The sequence below is a fragment of the Lolium perenne genome, chromosome 4, assembly GCF_019359855.2.
Source record: "Lolium perenne isolate Kyuss_39 chromosome 4, Kyuss_2.0, whole genome shotgun sequence".
In the NCBI taxonomy this organism is placed as follows: domain Eukaryota; kingdom Viridiplantae; phylum Streptophyta; class Magnoliopsida; order Poales; family Poaceae; genus Lolium; species Lolium perenne.
Window position 1 is genome coordinate 162,448,402 of NC_067247.2, and position 19,763 is coordinate 162,468,164.

The window sequence follows — 19,763 nt, forward strand, 5'->3', positions numbered from 1 at the left end:
TATAGGTACATAACTTTTATTAGCTCAAAGGTGCTTCATCAATAATTTCGTCGTGAATATTTAAATTGAACTTAACATGATCATGTACAGTATAACTAAGCCTACTTAGCTATGATGAATAATCATTAGAGTATGTGATCTATTTAATCCAAGTGCAGTTTTTTTATGCAGGACGAGGATGCTCTAATGAAACTATTGACATTTGAAGCCTGAGAGGATTTGGTGAAGAGGAGGGTAGGGAAGAACTCCATGATGATCTGCCAAGATGTAAGTTTGGATGGATGAACTGAGACTGGTGAGAAAAACAGTAGTCAATTCAGTTTCAGAGTTGCCTCTTCATTAGTTTATAAGCTCGTTGAAGAATAAGTGATCCCATTGAACAAAAATGTGGAGGTTGAGTACCTTCTAAAACCTTATTCACACACTGATGCATCAATAATTTTCTCATGCAAGATATCTAGCTTTCTCGGAATGTTATGTACTCTCTCCGATCCATATTAATTGTCCCTAATATGGATGTATCTAGATACACTTTAGATCCGTGAGTTGTAATAAGTTTTGATACTGCAGACTGAATTTTCTAATAAAGCAATAAAGGTTGTATGCATCATGTCGATGCAGAGACCGGGACTTAGTTCCCATTTCTAAAAAAGAGATACACTTTAGTTCTAGATACATCCATTGAGCGATAAGTAATGTGAATCGGAGGGAGTACATGATTACAAACTCACAGATTGATGCATGAGTAAGGATTCTATTGGTTAACAAATGCTTAAAATACGGGAGGGAGGGGTACTGTGTTTGGTTGGGTTGATATTTGGACATGCTACCTATTTTCTTCAGGATATCTTTCTTGAATGATCGTCTTGAATCGTAGTCCACATTTTTTGTTTTGTGAATTTGCACTCTCTACATCCATTAATATTTTCCAACTTCCTAAAATTTGCAGTATGTTAAAAATATGCATATTCTCGAGACGGATAGTATGCTGTCATTGGTGAAGGCAAGTGAAGATGCATATTCAAGAGGCGGAAAGTATGATGCCATTGGTGCGAAGGCAAGGGAAGAAGCGAGAGAGTTCACCGTGGAAGCAGATAAGTCACCAATGTCGGAACTCTTCCCTTAGGTGTGTAGATTGTAGAATTTTTTATGTTCGTAATTGAGATAAAGTTTGTATCTATATATGTTTTTCCAAAACCGTAATACTTTGGACAACTCTCCCAGGCTTGTGAAACAAAACACAATCCATTTTTTTATATTCTTCACTTTCCAACGTCTTGCAAATATATACTAGATCAATGACTTAACGGAGTGGTAATTTTTATGTAGTTTATTTCAGTAAAATCATCTTTTTTTTTCTCAGAGAAGCTATCAGAGGTACCATTACTCAATGTTTATTTCTTGCAATGTCTTTAGAGGGCATATATCTTATAGCATGCCTTATGCCCATAGGTTATTTCTCAAACTATTAATTAATTATTTCCCTCTATCTACAAAGCTCAAATCAGATATAAAGAAGTAATGATATTGTTTGATGCCTTTCAGGTCTAATGTTTTTAGAATATTCTAGATTTTGCCGCTTCTGTGGCTGTCGTTGCATTCCCTTCCAGTACACAAAAGTGGCTCCTGTTTTTATTTCACTCCCTTTTTTTTCGCGAAAACGCAAAAGACTTGCGTTTCGATGCATTGATAGAAAAGAAAGTTATATGTACAAGCCCCCGAAAGGGCGCACCCCACCATACAACTCAACCCAAGAAAAACTAGTCTAGGGGAGGAGCTGGCGGACACCACGGGCTCCCGCGTCCGCCCATTGCCGCGCGTCAGACCTAATGTCGTTGAATAAGGACGTCACCGAAGGTCGTGCGTTGTCGAATACCGCCGCATTCCGGTGCTTCCATATCCACCACGCCGTAAGCATGATAATCGACGAAGTTCCTTTGCGCAGCTGGCGAGGGGCGGTCCGCACAGCCAACGACCACCACTCCACGAAGTTATTTCACTCCCTTTTTTTTCTAAGAATATAGGTTAATAGATTATACTGGCAAGAGAACATTTTGAACTTATTTAGAAGTATTTTTCATTGATATGATGCACCTTCTGCATCATTGAGTTAATCGTGACATAGTTCAGAGCTATATCTTCTTAATTTATGCATGCTCAATTTTGGATTATTCTTATGCGCTATTAGTAATGTAAATGGTGCTGCTTTTAATCCTAGACCCTGTACCGCATGGTCATGCTCACAACTTTGTTCCTATTTCACATGCATGTCTTTCGCTGTGGTCAATGCATATTGCGTGCACTATGATGGGTGTGTGGTCTAGGGATGTTATTGTCTGTGATAACCTTGTGGCTACTGCCCTAATGTAAATTATGTAATACAAAACATGAGCTGCAGACAAGACTGCCTGGAAGGATGTAGTTTCTTGCGGTGTTGATAAAGTTGAATCTTATCACCTTATCAAGTTATGAGTGTTGTTGGCTTGTGATGTGCATGGGTGCTTGGCATATGTTTAATCAGTATTATTTGTGACTTTCATGAGGCAGAATCAGAAACATAAATAATTTCTCTTCTGACTTCATGTATTGAGAAAATTCCTAACCTTTTCTTAGGGAAGGAATTTGAGTGTGACTTTTGTAGTGTTAACCTCGATCTTCTGGAAACAATTAGAGGCATTGTTCTTCCTCTCTTTTTTCCTAGGTTAGACTTGTTTCCACTAAAAATGTATAATGATCTAAACAAGTATGACTCACACAAAACTGTTGTAATTTGAGTCGTTCTATCATTCTTTCAAAAAAAGATGAAACTGTCCAAATGTCTATTTGCTAATCTATGATATTTTCAAACATGGACGGGCGTGGCAAAGCGTGCTTTTATGGTCTAGTAGCATATATGTTGACACTGCCTCTAATCATCAATTAGTATTTCTTTGGGTGAGCACCTGCAATTCTTAACAGCTGAGTAAAACATAACTGTTGTCATATTGCTGCAAGCTATGTTTGCCGGTGGAACCTCAAGGCTAACGTTTGATAGATGTAACCAACAATTTCTATATATTGTGTTCTACTGTGGTTACCCTTAGAGCATTTGGTGTTATTGTCAGCTTCGCGTTACAAGGGTATCAATAAAACACATGAAAAACACAATTGTGGCTGGAGCGTTTTCGTGTTTAGGAGCCTCTTAGTGTATGACGTATGTACATAAGAATGAGAAAAATAATAATATAAAGGGAAGTTTACAATTCTGGGCTGAACACCCACAGAACTTGTTGAAGATTTTTTTTTGGTTTTGGAACGGAACTTGTTGAAGAATGTTTTCTTCTTTCACCTGTGGAGAACCACCGGCAAATTCTGGCCTTCCAAATATCAAAGTTTGGCTTCTGGCTGAGGAAGAAGTTTGGATGTGGAGCATTACATTTAAATTTTAATAATCAATTCATCAGTATACGTAGTAAGCAACAAATCTCTTGCATTTGAAAGATCAATATTCTTGTTGTGCTTTGTTCGAAATTGATCGTGCCACTGTAGTTCAATATCGGTGGTCGTATCTGGCATGCAGTTACTAGAGATTGTCACCCCCGCTTGCAGTTCAAGTAGATAAGCAAACAACATCTGTAAAAAAAACTATTGCTGCAAGAACACGTTGCCAATATGGTACGCAGTAATCAGTATCATTTGCTGGAACAACTGTATGGAACTTGATCCGAAGACAACAACATTTATACATTTTTTCACTACATGTTCTGAGGCTTAATTTACTGGAATGTTATTTACCACTCTTTGGAGTTCTAGCTCAAGATGAAACAAAACAAACCGATAATGTACATAGATTTGACAGAAAATAACTTAAACAATCATGAAAAGCCTTCAGTCCTCATTGCCCGGCTGCCGTGCTTGGCTGTGAGCTTGCAGGGAGAATAATCTTGCCTATGAAGAACTTGGGACGTTTCTTGTGCAGACTAACCTGCCATTGACTGATCTGCCATTGCAATGTCTCTATAAGTTTTTCCTTCTCACCACACTGCATGACAAGAAGCTCATTCAAGTTCACCAGATGTGGCACTCCAGACAAGGCATCAACACTGTCACTCAGTGCTCTGCAGTTTTGCACCCAAAGTTGCTCAAGCTCAGGCATCGCGTGTACCTTGATTTCGATCTTATCTTGCCCGTCAATGTTAAGGAATTTCACCTCGGGTTCCTGGACCGTCACCATTTTAATCTTTTGTAGCCCGTCAATGTCAAGGAATTTGAGCTTTGGGAATTTACTTGTATAGAAACACAATGACTCCCCTATGTAGGATTTCTCCCACAAACCAAGGAAAGCAAGACTGCGCAAGTTCCCTAGGATATCAACTTGTCCTTGCTCCAGTTTTGTCCCTAGCAGCCTCACCTTGGTCAGATCATTGAGCGAAGCGATCCATTTGGGCAACAAGCATAGATTTCCTAGTAGCTTCAATGAAGCTAGATGCTTTGGTGTTGTTGATTCATCCATTTTTGCAAGAAACCCAAGGGAATGAGATCGCACTTCAAGCCTTTGCAATCGACCGAGCTTCCCTATTGAGTGGCATAGCTCCTGACTTCCTTTCTCAGATAGACCCGTGACTGTTACTCCTAGCCTTTGCAGGTCTGTAAGGTGCTCGAGTCTCCTTGCCACACCATGGAGCCGACCAATATTCAATGCACCCAACATATGCAAGTTTCTTAGCTTCTCGATACCTTTGGGGGCCTTTACACTCAGTTGGTACTTGTTGGAAATCTCACTACGGTTGCAGCACACAAAGGCTGCCATGTTTCCCATCTGAGTGGTCTTCTGGTTATCCATCTCTGCTTGTTCCACCTTCTGCAGTAGATCTTTCGAGAACTTAACACCAGCTAGAATATAACGTAGCTTCTCAAGTTCTACAATTCCAGGAGGGAGTTGTGTCACTTTTGTGCCTTGGATGTCTAGTGTTTCTAGGTACCGGAGGTTTTGCAACGAAGATGGAAGCTTCGAAATATTTTTTCCTCTCAAAGAAAGATACCTTAGGTGATGAAGATTTCCTATGTGCCTAAGGTCTTCATTCTTCACATCGGTCGTGTCTTCTAGGTCCAGCACACGCAACAACCGCATTTTAGGAGAGATGAGAGAAACAGGGCAGTCACCAAAAACCGTCAGTGATCGAATGTAGGACAGGTTTATATTTTCTAGCTTCTTCTCCTTGTTCCATCTGGACACTACCAAGTGGCGTATCTTGCTTTGTGGAACCCCATTGCATTGCTTCTCGATGAGAAATAGTTGGTTTTCCTCAATGGCCTTGGGCAGGATGATCTGCAGCAGCATGCTATGAATCGTACTATGACCAACTCCGAAGCTAGGTATAATCTTCTTCTTCTTAGAAGGTTGGATCATGCTTCTATTCATAAGCTCATTGTAGAAACGCTCTGCTACTTCCTCCACTGGCATATCGCGGTTCTTTGCTATGTAGCCCTCTGCCATCCAGCGCCTCAACAAGCGATTGCATCTGATATCACAATTTTGAGGGAAGATACAGAGATACAAGAAGATTGATTTCAAGTGATACGGCAAGCCATCATAACTTGAGACAATCACATTTGTGATGTTTCGGAGATCAGACTCCAGCTCTGCTCCGAAGTGTTCGTGCAGCTTCATCCATTCCATGCTTGTCTTGGGCCTGTTGGCTAGAAGACCTCCTATTGTCGATATGGCAAGAGGAAGGCCCCGACATCTCTCTAAAATACATTTTGTTTCCTCCTCCAGTTCGACAGGCAAACTACACTTAGTTGTTTTGTAGACCTACAAATGGTAGAAATGAAAATTAATTATCGAGTCTTCTAGAAAATAACATAAATGAAAAACTCAAGTCAACATGCATGGTATTTAGTGAAACATCATTTTAGTTCTGCTATAAAACGAAGTGGAATTTCTGGGAGCAAGATATAAAAATATTTTCAATTGCCGTGCACGTGCCACCATTAAGAACAAGTGTGTGGTACTACCGAGCCATCTGGTTCTATCCATGATCACGATCTGGCATGCAGGGGCTGGGCGAGCCGCTTTGCGGGTGATAAAAAACCATGACGGCGCATGGAGGCAGGGAGATAGAAAGAAGGCACGCGGATTGGTCGAAAAGGCTGATGGAAAGGAAAGAGGAGAGGTACGCGTACTTACACAATATGAGAGTTCCTTGTTATTTTATTTAGCAGAACTCTTTTTTCGAACTTACATCTAAATGCGTGCCATATTGAATCATTAGAAGAACTCCAAAATAGCAGAATAGTAGGGTCTCTACATTTACAAAGCAAGAACACCAAATAAAAAAGGAATGCAAATCCTACAAAACTAAAAGAGACCCAAACTAACTTGGAAAACAAAAGAGCTCGACAACTACAACTTAGGAGGGTCGAGCATGGCTAACTTAATCTTGTAGTTAATGGGGGCTATAGATGTGTGTGCAGGCCATCTCACATGTTATTCACCGAGACCTAAAGTATGTGAAAATATTCTCGAACCAATCAAAGAGGGCCAAGGTTAGACAATTTACGGATTATTTATACTGATCACTGTGCTTTATGTGCACTTTTAATTTTTTGAGGTCACCTTAGTTAAACAATACTATCTCATGATGAGTCTACCGTTCAGTTCAAAATAGTCCATCTCTTCTACGAGCACCTCCAGAGCAAGGGATGCAGCTGTCAATGAAGGAAATTGCAGTGGTTGGTCACTGGTGGAATTTTCATTGTTGTTAATCTTTTAATTTGGTTGTGTGTTGGAATGTGGTACTGCTGCATCAGCTGGTAGTTGCACATAGCAGGTTCAACATAGGTTTTCATTTTACATTTTAATTTTGTAGTGAGTGGTCAACAAAGGAGCACAAGAAGAGGCCAGAACACAGATGGATCAGCTGACTTGGTCATGCTCGTTCCCCTTTCCGCAAGGAGCAGAATCCAATTTACTAATTTTGGTGTATGATGATTGTGATAGTTAAGCAGTTGGGTATGTATACCTTGGTGTTGAGGCATGATAAAATTATTGCCAAAATCTCTGAAATAATTCACCCATTTGTTTGTCTCCTTCATCATTCACAAATTAACTCTTGTTTCATTTTTATGTGATGCAGGGATTGTCGAGTTGTAGAATCTTAGTACTAAGAATTTCTTTTGTATCGCCCTCATCAACTACATATGCTTCTTCCGTGGCTCCTCCCGGCAATGTTTGGCATTGCTTCTCCCTTCCTGTGTGAGTTGACTCTTAATTTTTTATCTCCTCATTTTACCACGCATTTGTTTAGCCTACTGGATTTGGATTCGGCCCGTTGAGGGATTGATTCTTTTCTGCTGATTGAAATGGTCCAGGCTCTAGCTATTGGTTCTTTCATACCGAAACAAAGCATATAATATAGTTCATTGTTTTTTCCTATTCCACATTTTGCAATATTGCTAGAGATTATATAGCTATTCAACTATGACCCTACAGGTACCGACGCTATTGTTGTGCACAAAGGTATGCTCCCGTGAAGCAAAGTTTTGATTTTCAAATGCTATAGTGATATTCTAAATAGATCGACTCGGGTGTTCACACTAATGGTTAGTAGTTATGCAAACTGGGGATAAGTCAAATTATATTAATAGCATTTAAAATTGATGATTGTTGTCTATGCAGTAGATAATATTTTCCAAAAAAAATTGCTCTCTTGATTTTCTTTTGTGATGTGTGACGTTATACTTTTTTATTCACCTACTGATTCTCAGAGCATGTACTAGCCAAAATTTTCTTTCATTTTAAGTAACCAATTAATGTTGCCGCTGATTTATATAGTGCCCTTTGTTGTACTGCTGCTGATGCGCCTAACAGATTGTGTTCATACATGCTAGATCATGTCGCGGAGATCTTAATGAAGGCTCTGCTTTGCAAGATCATGGTTTTCAAGCCCAGCAAAGGGTGTTGCATCCAAGGTATGCTATGTAACCTGGCAATAACTACTCCTCAAATATCAGATCATATGTGGTGTCTACACTTAAAATTTTGTGCTCCCTCCATCCTAAAAAGTATGTCTTAACTTTTTCTAAATTTGGATGTATCTATGCACTAAAACACGTCTAAATACATGTGTATCTAGAAAAAATTGAGACATCCTTTTTAGGATGGAGGGAGTATATCTGATGTAATCAGTGAAAACATTAGGTATGCTCTTACACTCCTACACTTTTTAGAGGATTATCCATTCTTTAAAATGGATAAAATCCTAATCTTGGTGAATTTGAAGTATACTTGTAGTAGCATGGTTTCCTTATAATTGTACTTGTAGTAGCATCAGGATAAAATGATCGATTTAGGACCAATTAATGCTCATATTTTGTCAATAAAAAAGAATAATATGCAGAGTAGTTAATTTCCTTTGCTTCTCGCTGGAATTTAATTTAGACTTGCTCCGTTAATATGCACAGTATGGGCTGCAAGATTTCTCTTGATACAAGCTCAGACATGTAATAAAACATATAGATATGTTTTTAGTTTTACCATGTACCAAGGAGAATTATGGCGAACCGATTCTATTTATTTTGGATAGATGTGTTAAACTTCCGAAGAGAGTATTTTTTTCAGATGGTTCAAATGAACTCTCACAACACTTGGAAGCATCTTCAACGAAATGTACCCGCCAATTAATTTTCCCTGATAAGATCCTAGTAATATTTTTTATGAAATATATTTATTCACATTCACAACATTGCACCAAGAATATAGTTTCAAATCATCGCCACGGTGTTTTGATGTTTGCAGATTTGCCACGGGCAGAATGATTTCAAGATGCTAAATTTACGGTTATTATAATATCTGATGACTTCCCCCTGGCTAGCATCGCTCTTTCATTATTAGGTATGTTCCCTCAGTTACCTTTGCTTATTTTGCCCGGTGTTTTCTTTCCAGTTTCTGTGTGCACTTTTGGTAGTAATTCTGCACAACGTTTGGGAGCATATCACCAAAAATCATGTCCTCCTTAGGATTATGAATAATAACATTTTCTGCCAATTTTCTTTATTTGCAATTTGAGTTGGTCTATGCTCATTTAAATGTAAGTGTTGTCTTTGGAGTGGTGGTAACAAAGCTACTAAGAAATACTTATGTTTAGCTTTCTTAAGATGTTGGTTTGGTGCAGAGATGTAATTCCAGAAAGGAGAAGAAAAATCTTGATGGTTAGAAAAAGAATTCTTGCATGTTATGGTGTTGTACCGAGTTAAACTTTGTCAGTATGGGAAAAAACCTCATTTGTTTTGCTGTCCTGTATGGGTCCTCAGGAGAAACAATAACAAAATCATCCTTCCAAGGCAAGTAAGAGTTCAACTGTGCACATTGGACTGCCAAAGGCTTTTAAATTAAGGAGCTAAAATTGACGGCCTACGCTGAGAAGAAACTTCCTTTATGTTTGTTGGCTTGTGAAGTGTTGTTCTAGCTAGATTAATGTTCCACTCAGCATGCTGCCAACTTTGTGGGCACATAAATGCATACACATTTCCTCATTTGTGATTAATTCTTCTTGAACAAAGTATGCATTATTGTTTGTTCATGTTATTTGTGGTTAATTTGTATCATGTTTAAATGGAATGTTAAGATGTGTACCAGTAAGGTTGGGGGAGAAGATGTTGTATGGTTCATGTCCATCCATATGTATCATGTGCGTACTAATATAAATTTCCCTGCAAATGGGCGCACAGGAACATCTGACATAATACATATCTCTTGGGTTGTAATTGGGGCACAGATGATCGTCAAGGAAGCGCCCCATGGCGCGCTCTAGCCTCTAGTATATTTCAATTGCATGTTCCAACGATTATTTTCTTATGTTGCAAGCTGCAACCACTTCGCATAATTTAGAATCCAGTAGGTCAGAGGCAATTGTAATTCATCGTTTACACTAATCAACTCCAAGGCCCATAATTTCTTCCAAACTATCTTGCAAGTTACAACTCCATTTCAGTTTTGTAACTTAGTTAATCATACTAGGCATATGTTTTGTTCAGCAACAGGGAGCGAGGGCGCCATCCACATGCACTCAAATGCTACCGTGATTCAACAAAACCAAAGCTTCAAAGATCAGACCGCGTTGGTGCTTTATGGAGGTGGATACTGATGGGGACATTTCAACATAAACGTTGGTGCTCTATGTAAGTGACTTGTTGTTTAATGGACGAGCTTGGCAACTCACTATCTACTAAATATGCTTTATTACCTTTGATATTTCGGATGAAAATTGGATTATCCGGATAAAAACCATGGGACACTCCTAAATAATTTCTGGATACATATATCTGGGACCATATTCTTGTGTCGAATCTGATATCCTTATACGCCGGATTCCTCAAAACCGGATATGAATTCTCTAAAACGGATTTGGAAACATATACGTTGCAAAAATAATCATATCCCGCGGGATCAACCACAATACAAAACAAACTATATTTTGAAAAAAATACTTAAAATTGCAGTAGAGTTTGTAGAACTGCACACTGCTACTTAAAAGTCAAGATGCAATACTATGCAATTTGAGATGACTGCAGGATAGTGTACGTAGTATATATTGAAAGAAATGAGACGATATAAAATTGGCAAAATCAAGTAGGTTAGGTGTTGACCTTCTTGCATAGGAGATTCCTGGACTCCTTATCCCCAAGTGGCTTGAGCTCGTAGACATGGTCGTGCACCTCCCCGGCGCAGTACAGGGCGACGTCCTTCCGCCGCGTGGTGACGATGACACGGCTTCCCTTGGCGTTCTGAAAATTAAACAGTTTGGGCCGTACCTGATCCCACTCATCCCTCTTTAGCAGGTCATCGACTACGATCAAGTAGCGCTTTTCTTTGAGGTGCTCCTTGATGTCGTCGTCGTCGTCGTCGTTTTCGTCGTGTGCTGCCGCTCCGAGCCCGAGCTGCTTCCTCAGCCGCCGCATGAACTCGTAGGTGTTGTCGAGCGGGTGCGGCACAGTCACCCACGCGCTGCAGTCGTAGGCGTCGAGGAGCTCCGGGTCGGTGCGCGCCATGCTCACCAGCGACGACTTGCCCATGCCGCCCATCCCCCACACCGACACCACGGCCAGCGCACTGCCGTCTCCGCCGGACATGAGTTCCTTGACCAGCTTTTCTTTCTCACTACTCCGCCCGATGATCTCCCACTCCTGGAACGCCAGCTCGGTGGCCGACAGCACGTCGTGGTAAGGGGGGAGCTGGAGCTGGACCACGTCCGCGTCGGCGGCGCCCGCCCGCGGGTCAGCGAGGACGTGGTAGCGCAGGTTGCGCTTGTTGAGCTCCTCTACGCTGTGCTTGAGGTCACGGATCCGCTGGGCGATGCTGTGGCGCGCGGCGAGGGAATCCGGGAGCCACCTCGACCAGGAAGAAGCGGCTGTGGTGGAGTAGAGAGCGAAGTCGAAGAGGCAGTCCTCGACGTCGTAAGCCAGGTCGCGTACCTGCTTCACCCACGTTCGCACCGTGTCGTTGCGCGCCGCTGCGTCGGGGCGCGCCGACGCCACCCTCAGGAAGGATTGCATCATCTCCAGCTCGTTGCGGATGAACTCCACCTCCCTCGGCACGCCAAGGAGACGCGCGACCTCGTCGGCAACGGCGGAGCCAGCGCTGCTCAGCACGCCGTCCAGGACGGACCTTGCCAAGCTCACCGCCGTGGCTTCCATCTCTCTAACGCTATCTCTCTCCCTCCTTGCCCCCAATCAGCGCTAGCTAATGCTCAAATAGAGTTGGGACGATATGTAGCTAATGGCCGGTTTGCTTATATAACCTGGACGTGGGCACATCAATGGTCGTTCGCATAGCCAATTCGCAAAAGTGAGTTTCCCATCACTTGAGAGCTGGACTTTGGGGTATACGTACCGGCCATCGAACGTAGTAGTTGACATGATACTGCCTCCGTCCTGATTTACACACGTGCATCATTACCAAAGGTCTATGTGAATTATGTTATGTCCCCAATCCCATATTACTTGTCACATGGTTAGAAACTTTATTCGAATACGAATCAAATAGTATTTTTTTTTCTTGAAACATGCAACATAATGAGTGCACCCTCTTATAAAGCAGGTCAAAGATACTCCTTCCATGCACGAATAAGTGTACTTCTAGAGTTTATCTTAAATCATACTTTTTATAATTTGATCAACTTAACATGGAAAATACCTTGCACATACCGTCTGGGACAAGAAACACCCCTGCTCCCGCATATTGGTGTTGGGAATCATGGAGAGTCATCAAAGGTGCATGTGATTTCCTCCAACTATATCGATTCTGGAGAATCATAAGCAAAGCATACAACCGTTGACAAATATTTTTCTTGTATGATTGCAAACAATCTTCACAATGATTCAGATCCAAAAATCATGGCCATGCTAGAGTAGTATAAACCACTCGCTTGAACACAAACAATTGAAGGATGCAATCCAAGAAGAAAATAGCCTTGTTCTTCCAAATATATTTCCTCTATTAGATTCAGTATGTTTCCTTCTAGATAGGGGATAAAAACAACAAAGTGGTGGGAAAACAATGCGTGTAGCATAAGGTCGGCTTTCCACATAGAGGGTATAAATCCAGACATGAGTGAAATCCACTATTTCCGGTACATATATCAATGGCAGTATAAAATCATCTATCTTTGCAGTTTTTTTTTTTTTTTGCGAATTATCTATCTTCTCAGTTGATAGATGTAGTGACTACATCAATGTGAATTACTAGATTTGGACATGTTTGATTCGTGATGGAATCAAGTCATAACATGCCTTTTTTTTGTCTTGGTACAACCAACGTAGTGAGTTCCTTATACACAAAGATTACTCGCTCCTACAATGAAAACAATAACAATAGTTGAATTGTTTGTCAATCTCTCGCTATCTCTTAATCTTACTTTCAATAGTTAGGTGGGATTTCAGAGGCGTGTTCGGTTTCTCAATGTAGTTCGCTCCATGAAGGAAAGAAAACGTCCAAGCAGCCGGCCGGCCGGCCGTGGTTTATTTATTGTTAAATTACATGGGACTTTCCTTGGAAACTCTCCATCTCGAAATAAACATGTATACATTCGCAAAAAAAAAAGGTAGACGAATGGCATGACGTTGTTCCTTGAAATTCATGACGTTGTTCCTGGAAATTTCCTGACGTTCTGGGTAGCGTACGCTTGACTTTATAACCACTTATCATAACTCATGACGAAGCTTCTCCAAGAAGGAAAATCATATCTGGGGATGAGTCAGCTTCGTTTGTTTTTCTTTTTGTATATGTTGGACGACTAACAGTTGGTACGGAGACCGTGGAGAGATGCAACGCTGAATGTGCATGTTAGAGCAAACAGTTGATAAGATATACTCAATTCATCTTTCGCTCCAAAAAAACAGTACTTTATTGACGTAGGCTGGAGATATAAAGCTGCGGCAAATAATTGCTCAGCGTATACATGTACAACGTTTTTGTATTTGTTAAGACAAGGCTTTGACTAATGATTGCTCATATTACTCCGTATGTAATCTACGACGTGACATAGAAATGATGGCATTGGATTTGTAATGAAACTTGCTTACAGTTGTAATTGTAGCACACAAGGCCACTAGGATGAAAGCAACACGTTAACTATCTTGTGTCTTTCCCAAAGACGGATTATCTTTTCACTAACACGCCAATGATAACCTACCTAATCTTGATGTTCCATACGTCTACGCTTCAATAGATACGTAACTTATTTTCCAAAAAAAAAAAAAAAAGAACGAGCAGGTAGAGATAGGGAGACTCGTTAGATCACGACTCCACGGGCATTGCAATGCCGATTCTGCTCACAGCATAAGAATAGTTACAGTACATACCACCAGAGTCTTGACACAAACAACTACCAGTTAGTACCACCAGTCTAACGTAATAAAGGGCAGCGACTGAATCCCTTTATACAGCATACCAAATATATCAGCGGTAAGGATGGTGATGCCATCTTCAATGATCCGAACTCCCAGTCCCTTGGGCACAATGACAACACTCAAACGGACAAAGCGGAGCTATCTCGGTTCAACAAGATCATGCAAGCAAAGAAACACAAGATGGACACAAAGCAATCACAGGTAAGCTGGTGCAGCCGCGGCAATGTATACCGATGGCGCGGCAACATTCTCGGCCTGGGTGATTGCTGGGGTGCCTGCATATGAATAGATCGTCGGTGCAGCTCCATCAACATTGGACTGCACTCCGGTTGCACTGCTTGGATCAGATCCATAACTCCTAACAAGCCCCAAGTTCGTGGTAGCTGCTTCAGGTGCTGCAGTTTCGCTGCTTGGGGTATACCCATACTGCCTAACAAGTTGCAAGTTCTCATGTGCTGCACCATAGGCAGATCTGAAATATAAAAATATACAAGGAAAAAAGCGCAATGAATGATTTCTGCATGTAGCAAAAAAAAACATAAATAAATGTTGGCTTTCCAACACATGAAGTGTGTATCTACATTGTCTCTGCAGCTAATTCCTTTTTACAAAAATCTAGAGTAGATGAACAATACAGCTTTCGGACATCAATGAGCCAACATTGACATATGTACACAAATAGGTTTGAAAAATAGCTTGCATGTAGAAGAAATGAAGGAACAGAAAATACTTGGAGAAATTGGTGGTTACCATACACACACCTCTCAGAAGTTGTTTCCTGGTAATGAGATTTCACAGCATCAAATCGATATGGATCATCCCGATTAGCAGTAAAATAGGGATCAGTAGAATAGACAGGGCGTGGGACATGTTGTGGCACAAGGTGTTGGGTTTGCACATAGGGATAACAGGAAGGGGTTGCTTGGGCATAGTGGTAGGCAGACGCTGATGGATCATATGATTCATATCCTGCTTGATACGGATGCCCAGCTGGGGTCGCATAGTAAGCAGGCGCAGTGAATTGAGCGCTAGGAGGAGGTAGGTGAGAATATGGATATGCATAAGGCTTGTGTGGCACCAGATGAGCAGCCTGTGCAGGAACATAAGCACTTGGGTAATGCACATAAGCAGCTGGCTGTGTTGGGTGAGAACCTGAAGGAGGCAAGTAAGAAGTAGTGGGATCAGGATGCCTGTTGATAGCTGGCTGTGTTGGGTGAAAACCTGAAGCAGGCACGTAAGCAGCAGATGGATCAGGATGCCTGTTATCAACATAATGCCTGTAATCAGCAGATGGAGCAGACTCTGGCAGTACAGTAATTGGCCGGAACAATCCTCTCAGTTTCTCAACCTACAACAGAATACCAACAACAATGAAAATGCAATGCTGGTAAATGTATGATATTGTTCATAGCTACACTGGTAAGATTAACACAGAACGTAAAGATGGAGGATAAAGCAGCTATTCCTACCCGCTTTCAACTAGCTGATACACTGATATGAAAGGACTATACCAGTAATTCCAATTAGAAACTCGAGAATAAATTCAGAAGTGAAAGAACTTGTTCCTGTTATATCCATTTTTTCACCAATATACAATGTGCTTATTTTCTCAGGACAAAGAAATAATTTAATTAAAAAACCAATCATCTTAAATACAAATAGAAACCTTACAGGGTGCAGTTAACATAGAGAATGTCTGCTTCTACTAAATAAAGGGCTGAGATGAATGCAAAGGACATTAAAAAGATAAATTTCAGCCCTCAAAGTTCAGTCATAGTGATAACAATACATTGTAGTCTCTCTCAATCAAGACTTGCCTCTATGGCTCTGCATATGCTTACACCACAACATCAAGTTATTAAATTAATGGATTGCATGTTTCAGCGTTCTTCTAATTATCGGTTTTCCTACATATATCCTTCTCATCTAGAGTGGGAAACTACTGTGCAAAGTTCAAACTAGGCACTAAAAGATGTGAATTGACAAGTTTAATGTATATACAAGACCATACATAACCAAGAATTAGTGTTCATCTGACACACTGCATGAAGTTCGAACCACCTTGTACAGGAGTTACAAATAAAAAAAAGATTCGACACAATTGTTTCAACCTCTCCCCAAATACACAACATCAGTAAACCCTGATTACTACTTACTTGCATAACGGTAAGTTCTGGACAGAATTTCCCACGGGAATAATTCTCCTTTATAGCACTTCTTACACTACTCTCTGGGATTGGCATGAAATCACCATCAATTGTAAATTTGACCTGCCCATATAGAAAGACAGTGAACATTCAAGGTAGAATAGTATAATAATGTACAGCTAATTTATCAAGTTGATGGCTGGATGTAATTGCAAACTGAAATGCATAATATGAGCAAAGAGGAACTGAAATTACACAAAACTAAAATTGTCAGGATTCCTTTGGGAGATAAGAGGTAATAAAATATCTGTCATAGCAGTAGAAATGAGTTGAGACTGATTACTGGCTTTCCCATGTCCCCATATTAACGCCAGTCACCGCAGAAGGGAAGTATCAAAAAAGATAGTACTTTCATCCTTAACTTGGATCTTGTGGTCCAAGTTGGTAGCATTACAATCATCGAAAGCAAAGAAGCAATACAAGCTGTTGTGACGCCAACTGACTCATGCAACTGCCATTAGTCCTAGCTAAAGAAGCAAACTCAATCACCATCCGATTACAATATCTCTTGATTTCAGAATCACAAATACAAGGTACTGAAGCAACAAGAGTAATGCCATGGGCTGTGGTAGCCTGTTGGGCCAATGCTCAGTCACATGTTCATCCCCATAGCCAGCAGTAAAATACTACATTAATTAACAATTGATTGACATGGACAGCAGGCTACCCAAATTGCTTGTATGGCTGGAGAATGAAATATCACCGCCCTCAGACCAATGGAATTGAGGTTCTCTCAATGCTATATACAACTAGTCCTTTAGTTACCAGCTTCCCAAGTTCCCAGCAATCATCATATCGCAAACTTCCCAAACTACATGATCCTTATTCGGTGAAAACTTTTTTTTTTCTGGATTCATGTCTCTCCCTTGTATCAGCACAGTAGAAAGCCACCCTTTGGCATCTGGCAAACCATAACTGTGCCTAACAGTGATTAAGGATTTGCCACCATAAAGATCGGGACTTGGTGATGATTTGTCACAATGTCGTGCCACTGAAAAGTGAAATGAGGCACCACGACCCACATTTCAGTAAAATATCGAATGAAAGATCATCAAGCTCCAATCTTTATGGTGTAAAGATTCATACACGAACAATTTCCAGAGTTAATTTTTTTACCTAGTACCAAATTCCATACTATCTAGAATCCCATAAGGTGAAATCTTAAGTTAAAAAACTCGTGGCAATTTTCTTATGAGCAGGGGCGTGGAGGAAGGCGGTACCTGGGCTGGGTAGCGTCCTTGGAATGCGGCGGGTTCGAGGTCGAGGCCGCCGTCGGAGTCGGCGCGGTAGGGTCCGTAGAGGTACTTGGAGTCGAAGTCGTAGAGGAAGAGCGCCGCGCCGCGCCTGATCCGGGAGACGTCGCCCAGCCTCCCCCGTGGCAGGCCCAGAACCCTGTAGCTGAAGCACTGGGGCTTCGTCGCGCCGCTGCACATGAAGACGAACCCCGCCGGCGGCGACGAGGAGGAGGAGAAGGAGGCGTTAGGGCCGGACTTGGCAGTGGTGGTGGCGGTGGCGGCGGCGGCGGCGGCGGCGGCAGAGAGGTCTATCGCATCCCCCGCCGGCGTAGGCTGCGGGCTCTTCCGCGCCGGCGAGGAAGCGGAGGGGGAGGACGGGTGCTTCGCCATTGAAGCGGGTTAGGGCTTTTTGTCCTGTCGACCTGTCGAGCTTGCGGAGAAGAGGAGTTTGAGCAGTGATGGCGAATTGGCGAGTCATGTGATGTGATTGACCAAGGTTGACGCGTGTCACTAGCACATGAAAGACACTCCCTCGGTTCCCTAACCTAAGACCATTTCCTTAATTATTTTAAAATAGACTAGATATATACTAAAATAAAATAAATAAATCTACATAGTACTATAAAAATAAATAATCAAAATGAGTGAATCTATAACAAAAGGAACTTTGTATTACATTAGTGAGGAGGAGCAGTCAAAATAACATCCCACATATGCTGCCATGGTGCACCAACAGATCATTTGGGGTATGGAGGCAAGGCCCCCGCGGGCATCTTCACCCTCACCGGGGCTACCTATCATGTCATGTCAGTGTGGAATGGTTCGCGTGGATAAATGAATTAAAAAATGGCCTCCAACGGGAAGACCCAAACGGACCGATTGTTCATGTGCGATCCATATATCCACTAAATTTGTGTCATGGACGGGTCAAGCTGGACAGACGATGGATAGGCGCTGGTGTCCGACCTGCCGTTCCTCCCATCCTGGCAAAGCAGGCTGGGCCATGGTCCCTCCCACCATGCTTAAATGGCCCCTTTGGCCAGTAGCACCATCTTTTTGACTTTGGTGGCCCATGTTTACATGTCCACATGGAAATGGATCACAGCACATGGCCACATGGTTGTTGTGGAAGGACAAATTGGGTCCTCCCACTGTGGCATGTGTCCACGCAGACCAGACGAGCTGTCTCAAACTGCCCGTGGGAGGATCAAATGGGATAAAATGGGACGATTTGGACCATTGATTTGGGTCGTGCCACTGGAGATGTCCTGAGAGCATGGCTTCAGACTCCAGAAAACCATATTTGTCCCCCATTTTTACTTTCTTTGGTGGCTTATATCGAACCACTGTATATTATAAGATATTTTTGTTTAGTTACATGCAAATTCCCCTTAAGGATCAACAGATGCAAACCACTACTTTTTGGTTGCCATCATGTTGCTATATGTCGCATACGCAAGTGCAATAGGAGCGTGGATAGGGAGGGCATACTTTATTATGATTTTATTATATAACCATGGTCTCACTATGCCGAAAAAATGAAAACCTAATTAAAGAATGGAAGCCTCTCGTTAGCGAGGGGTCGTCACCTCCTACACCTCCAATGCTCCAAGGAAACCAGAGTCCTGAGGCGGATCGGACCAGTAGTTCTAGCTCTTTAGATCTTTTTTTCCAGATAAGAACATCTCCATCCACCATCACCTGAATAGAGTGTGTGGGATGGCTACTATTGAGGGCGCCCAAACACTTATCCAGCTCACTGGGCCGGATGTCTCTTTTAATATATTTCTTAAAATAAACACACAAATCTAAACAAACTGAGTGAATTTCATTAAAAAAATTAGGATTTTACAAAATTAAACCCTAACCTATATCTAGTCATGGCTGTTGTTATTGTTGTCGGAGTTAATGGTGTTATCCACCGCCGACTAGTCCTTCACCCAATCTCTAGGTCAGCGTCGCATAACCGCGTTTACACCCGGTAGTCTGCCATCCACGCCGAAACCTCCTCCTGCTTGGCTTCCTCGGCGACAAGTGTGGTTCTGACTTGGGGCGTCGGGAGGAGAGCCAGGCCTGAGGTGGCGACCGCGCCTCCATATTGGGGGTCCGGAAGACTATGTTGATTTATGGTGTCGAGTGCGGCTCTGTATTCAGTTGTGTCTTGAGGATGAGAAGGGGAGGCCTAGAGTGAGAAAATGAAGGGCATGATGACAACATGTGCGACGTTGATCGGGGTGATAGCGTGACACGCGGCGGCAAGTCCTTTATCTGTTTCACATGGTAGATACATTGGTTCACATGATCTCCAACATGCGGCCCTCCATGCTCCACAATTGATGGCTCTCGACCGCAGTCTCGTGCATAGGGATGGCATGTATAGACATGTGTGGAGCCATCACATACCCGTACACATCGCACTAGATCTTACCCA

The 19,763-nt window shown here is 41.9% G+C and overlaps 2 protein-coding genes across 3 annotated transcripts; both read right to left on the reverse strand.

Moving 5' to 3' along the window:
• Positions 1-3,694: 3,694 nt before the first annotated feature.
• Positions 3,695-11,773, reverse strand: LOC127294370 (disease resistance protein Pik-2). The gene is made up of 2 exons (XM_051324172.2): positions 10,630-11,773; positions 3,695-5,794 (listed from the first exon to the last, which is right to left on the reverse strand). Exons 1-2 carry the CDS (start codon positions 11,674-11,676, stop codon positions 3,875-3,877), a joined length of 2,967 nt encoding a protein of 988 aa, XP_051180132.1. The 5' UTR covers positions 11,677-11,773; the 3' UTR covers positions 3,695-3,874.
• Positions 11,774-13,754: 1,981 nt separating this feature from the next.
• On the reverse strand, positions 13,755-17,793 carry LOC127294371 (uncharacterized). 2 transcript variants are annotated; one of them, XM_051324173.2, is made up of 4 exons: positions 17,318-17,793; positions 16,047-16,160; positions 14,641-15,238; positions 13,755-14,362 (listed from the first exon to the last, which is right to left on the reverse strand). In XM_051324173.2, exons 1-4 carry the CDS (start codon positions 17,720-17,722, stop codon positions 14,010-14,012), a joined length of 1,470 nt encoding a protein of 489 aa, XP_051180133.1. In that variant the 5' UTR covers positions 17,723-17,793; the 3' UTR covers positions 13,755-14,009. The 2 variants fall into 2 exon arrangements, with proteins under 2 accessions (XP_051180133.1, XP_051180135.1); XM_051324175.2 differs by having other exon boundaries at positions 14,652-15,238; positions 17,318-17,790.
• Positions 17,794-19,763: the final 1,970 nt, after the last annotated feature.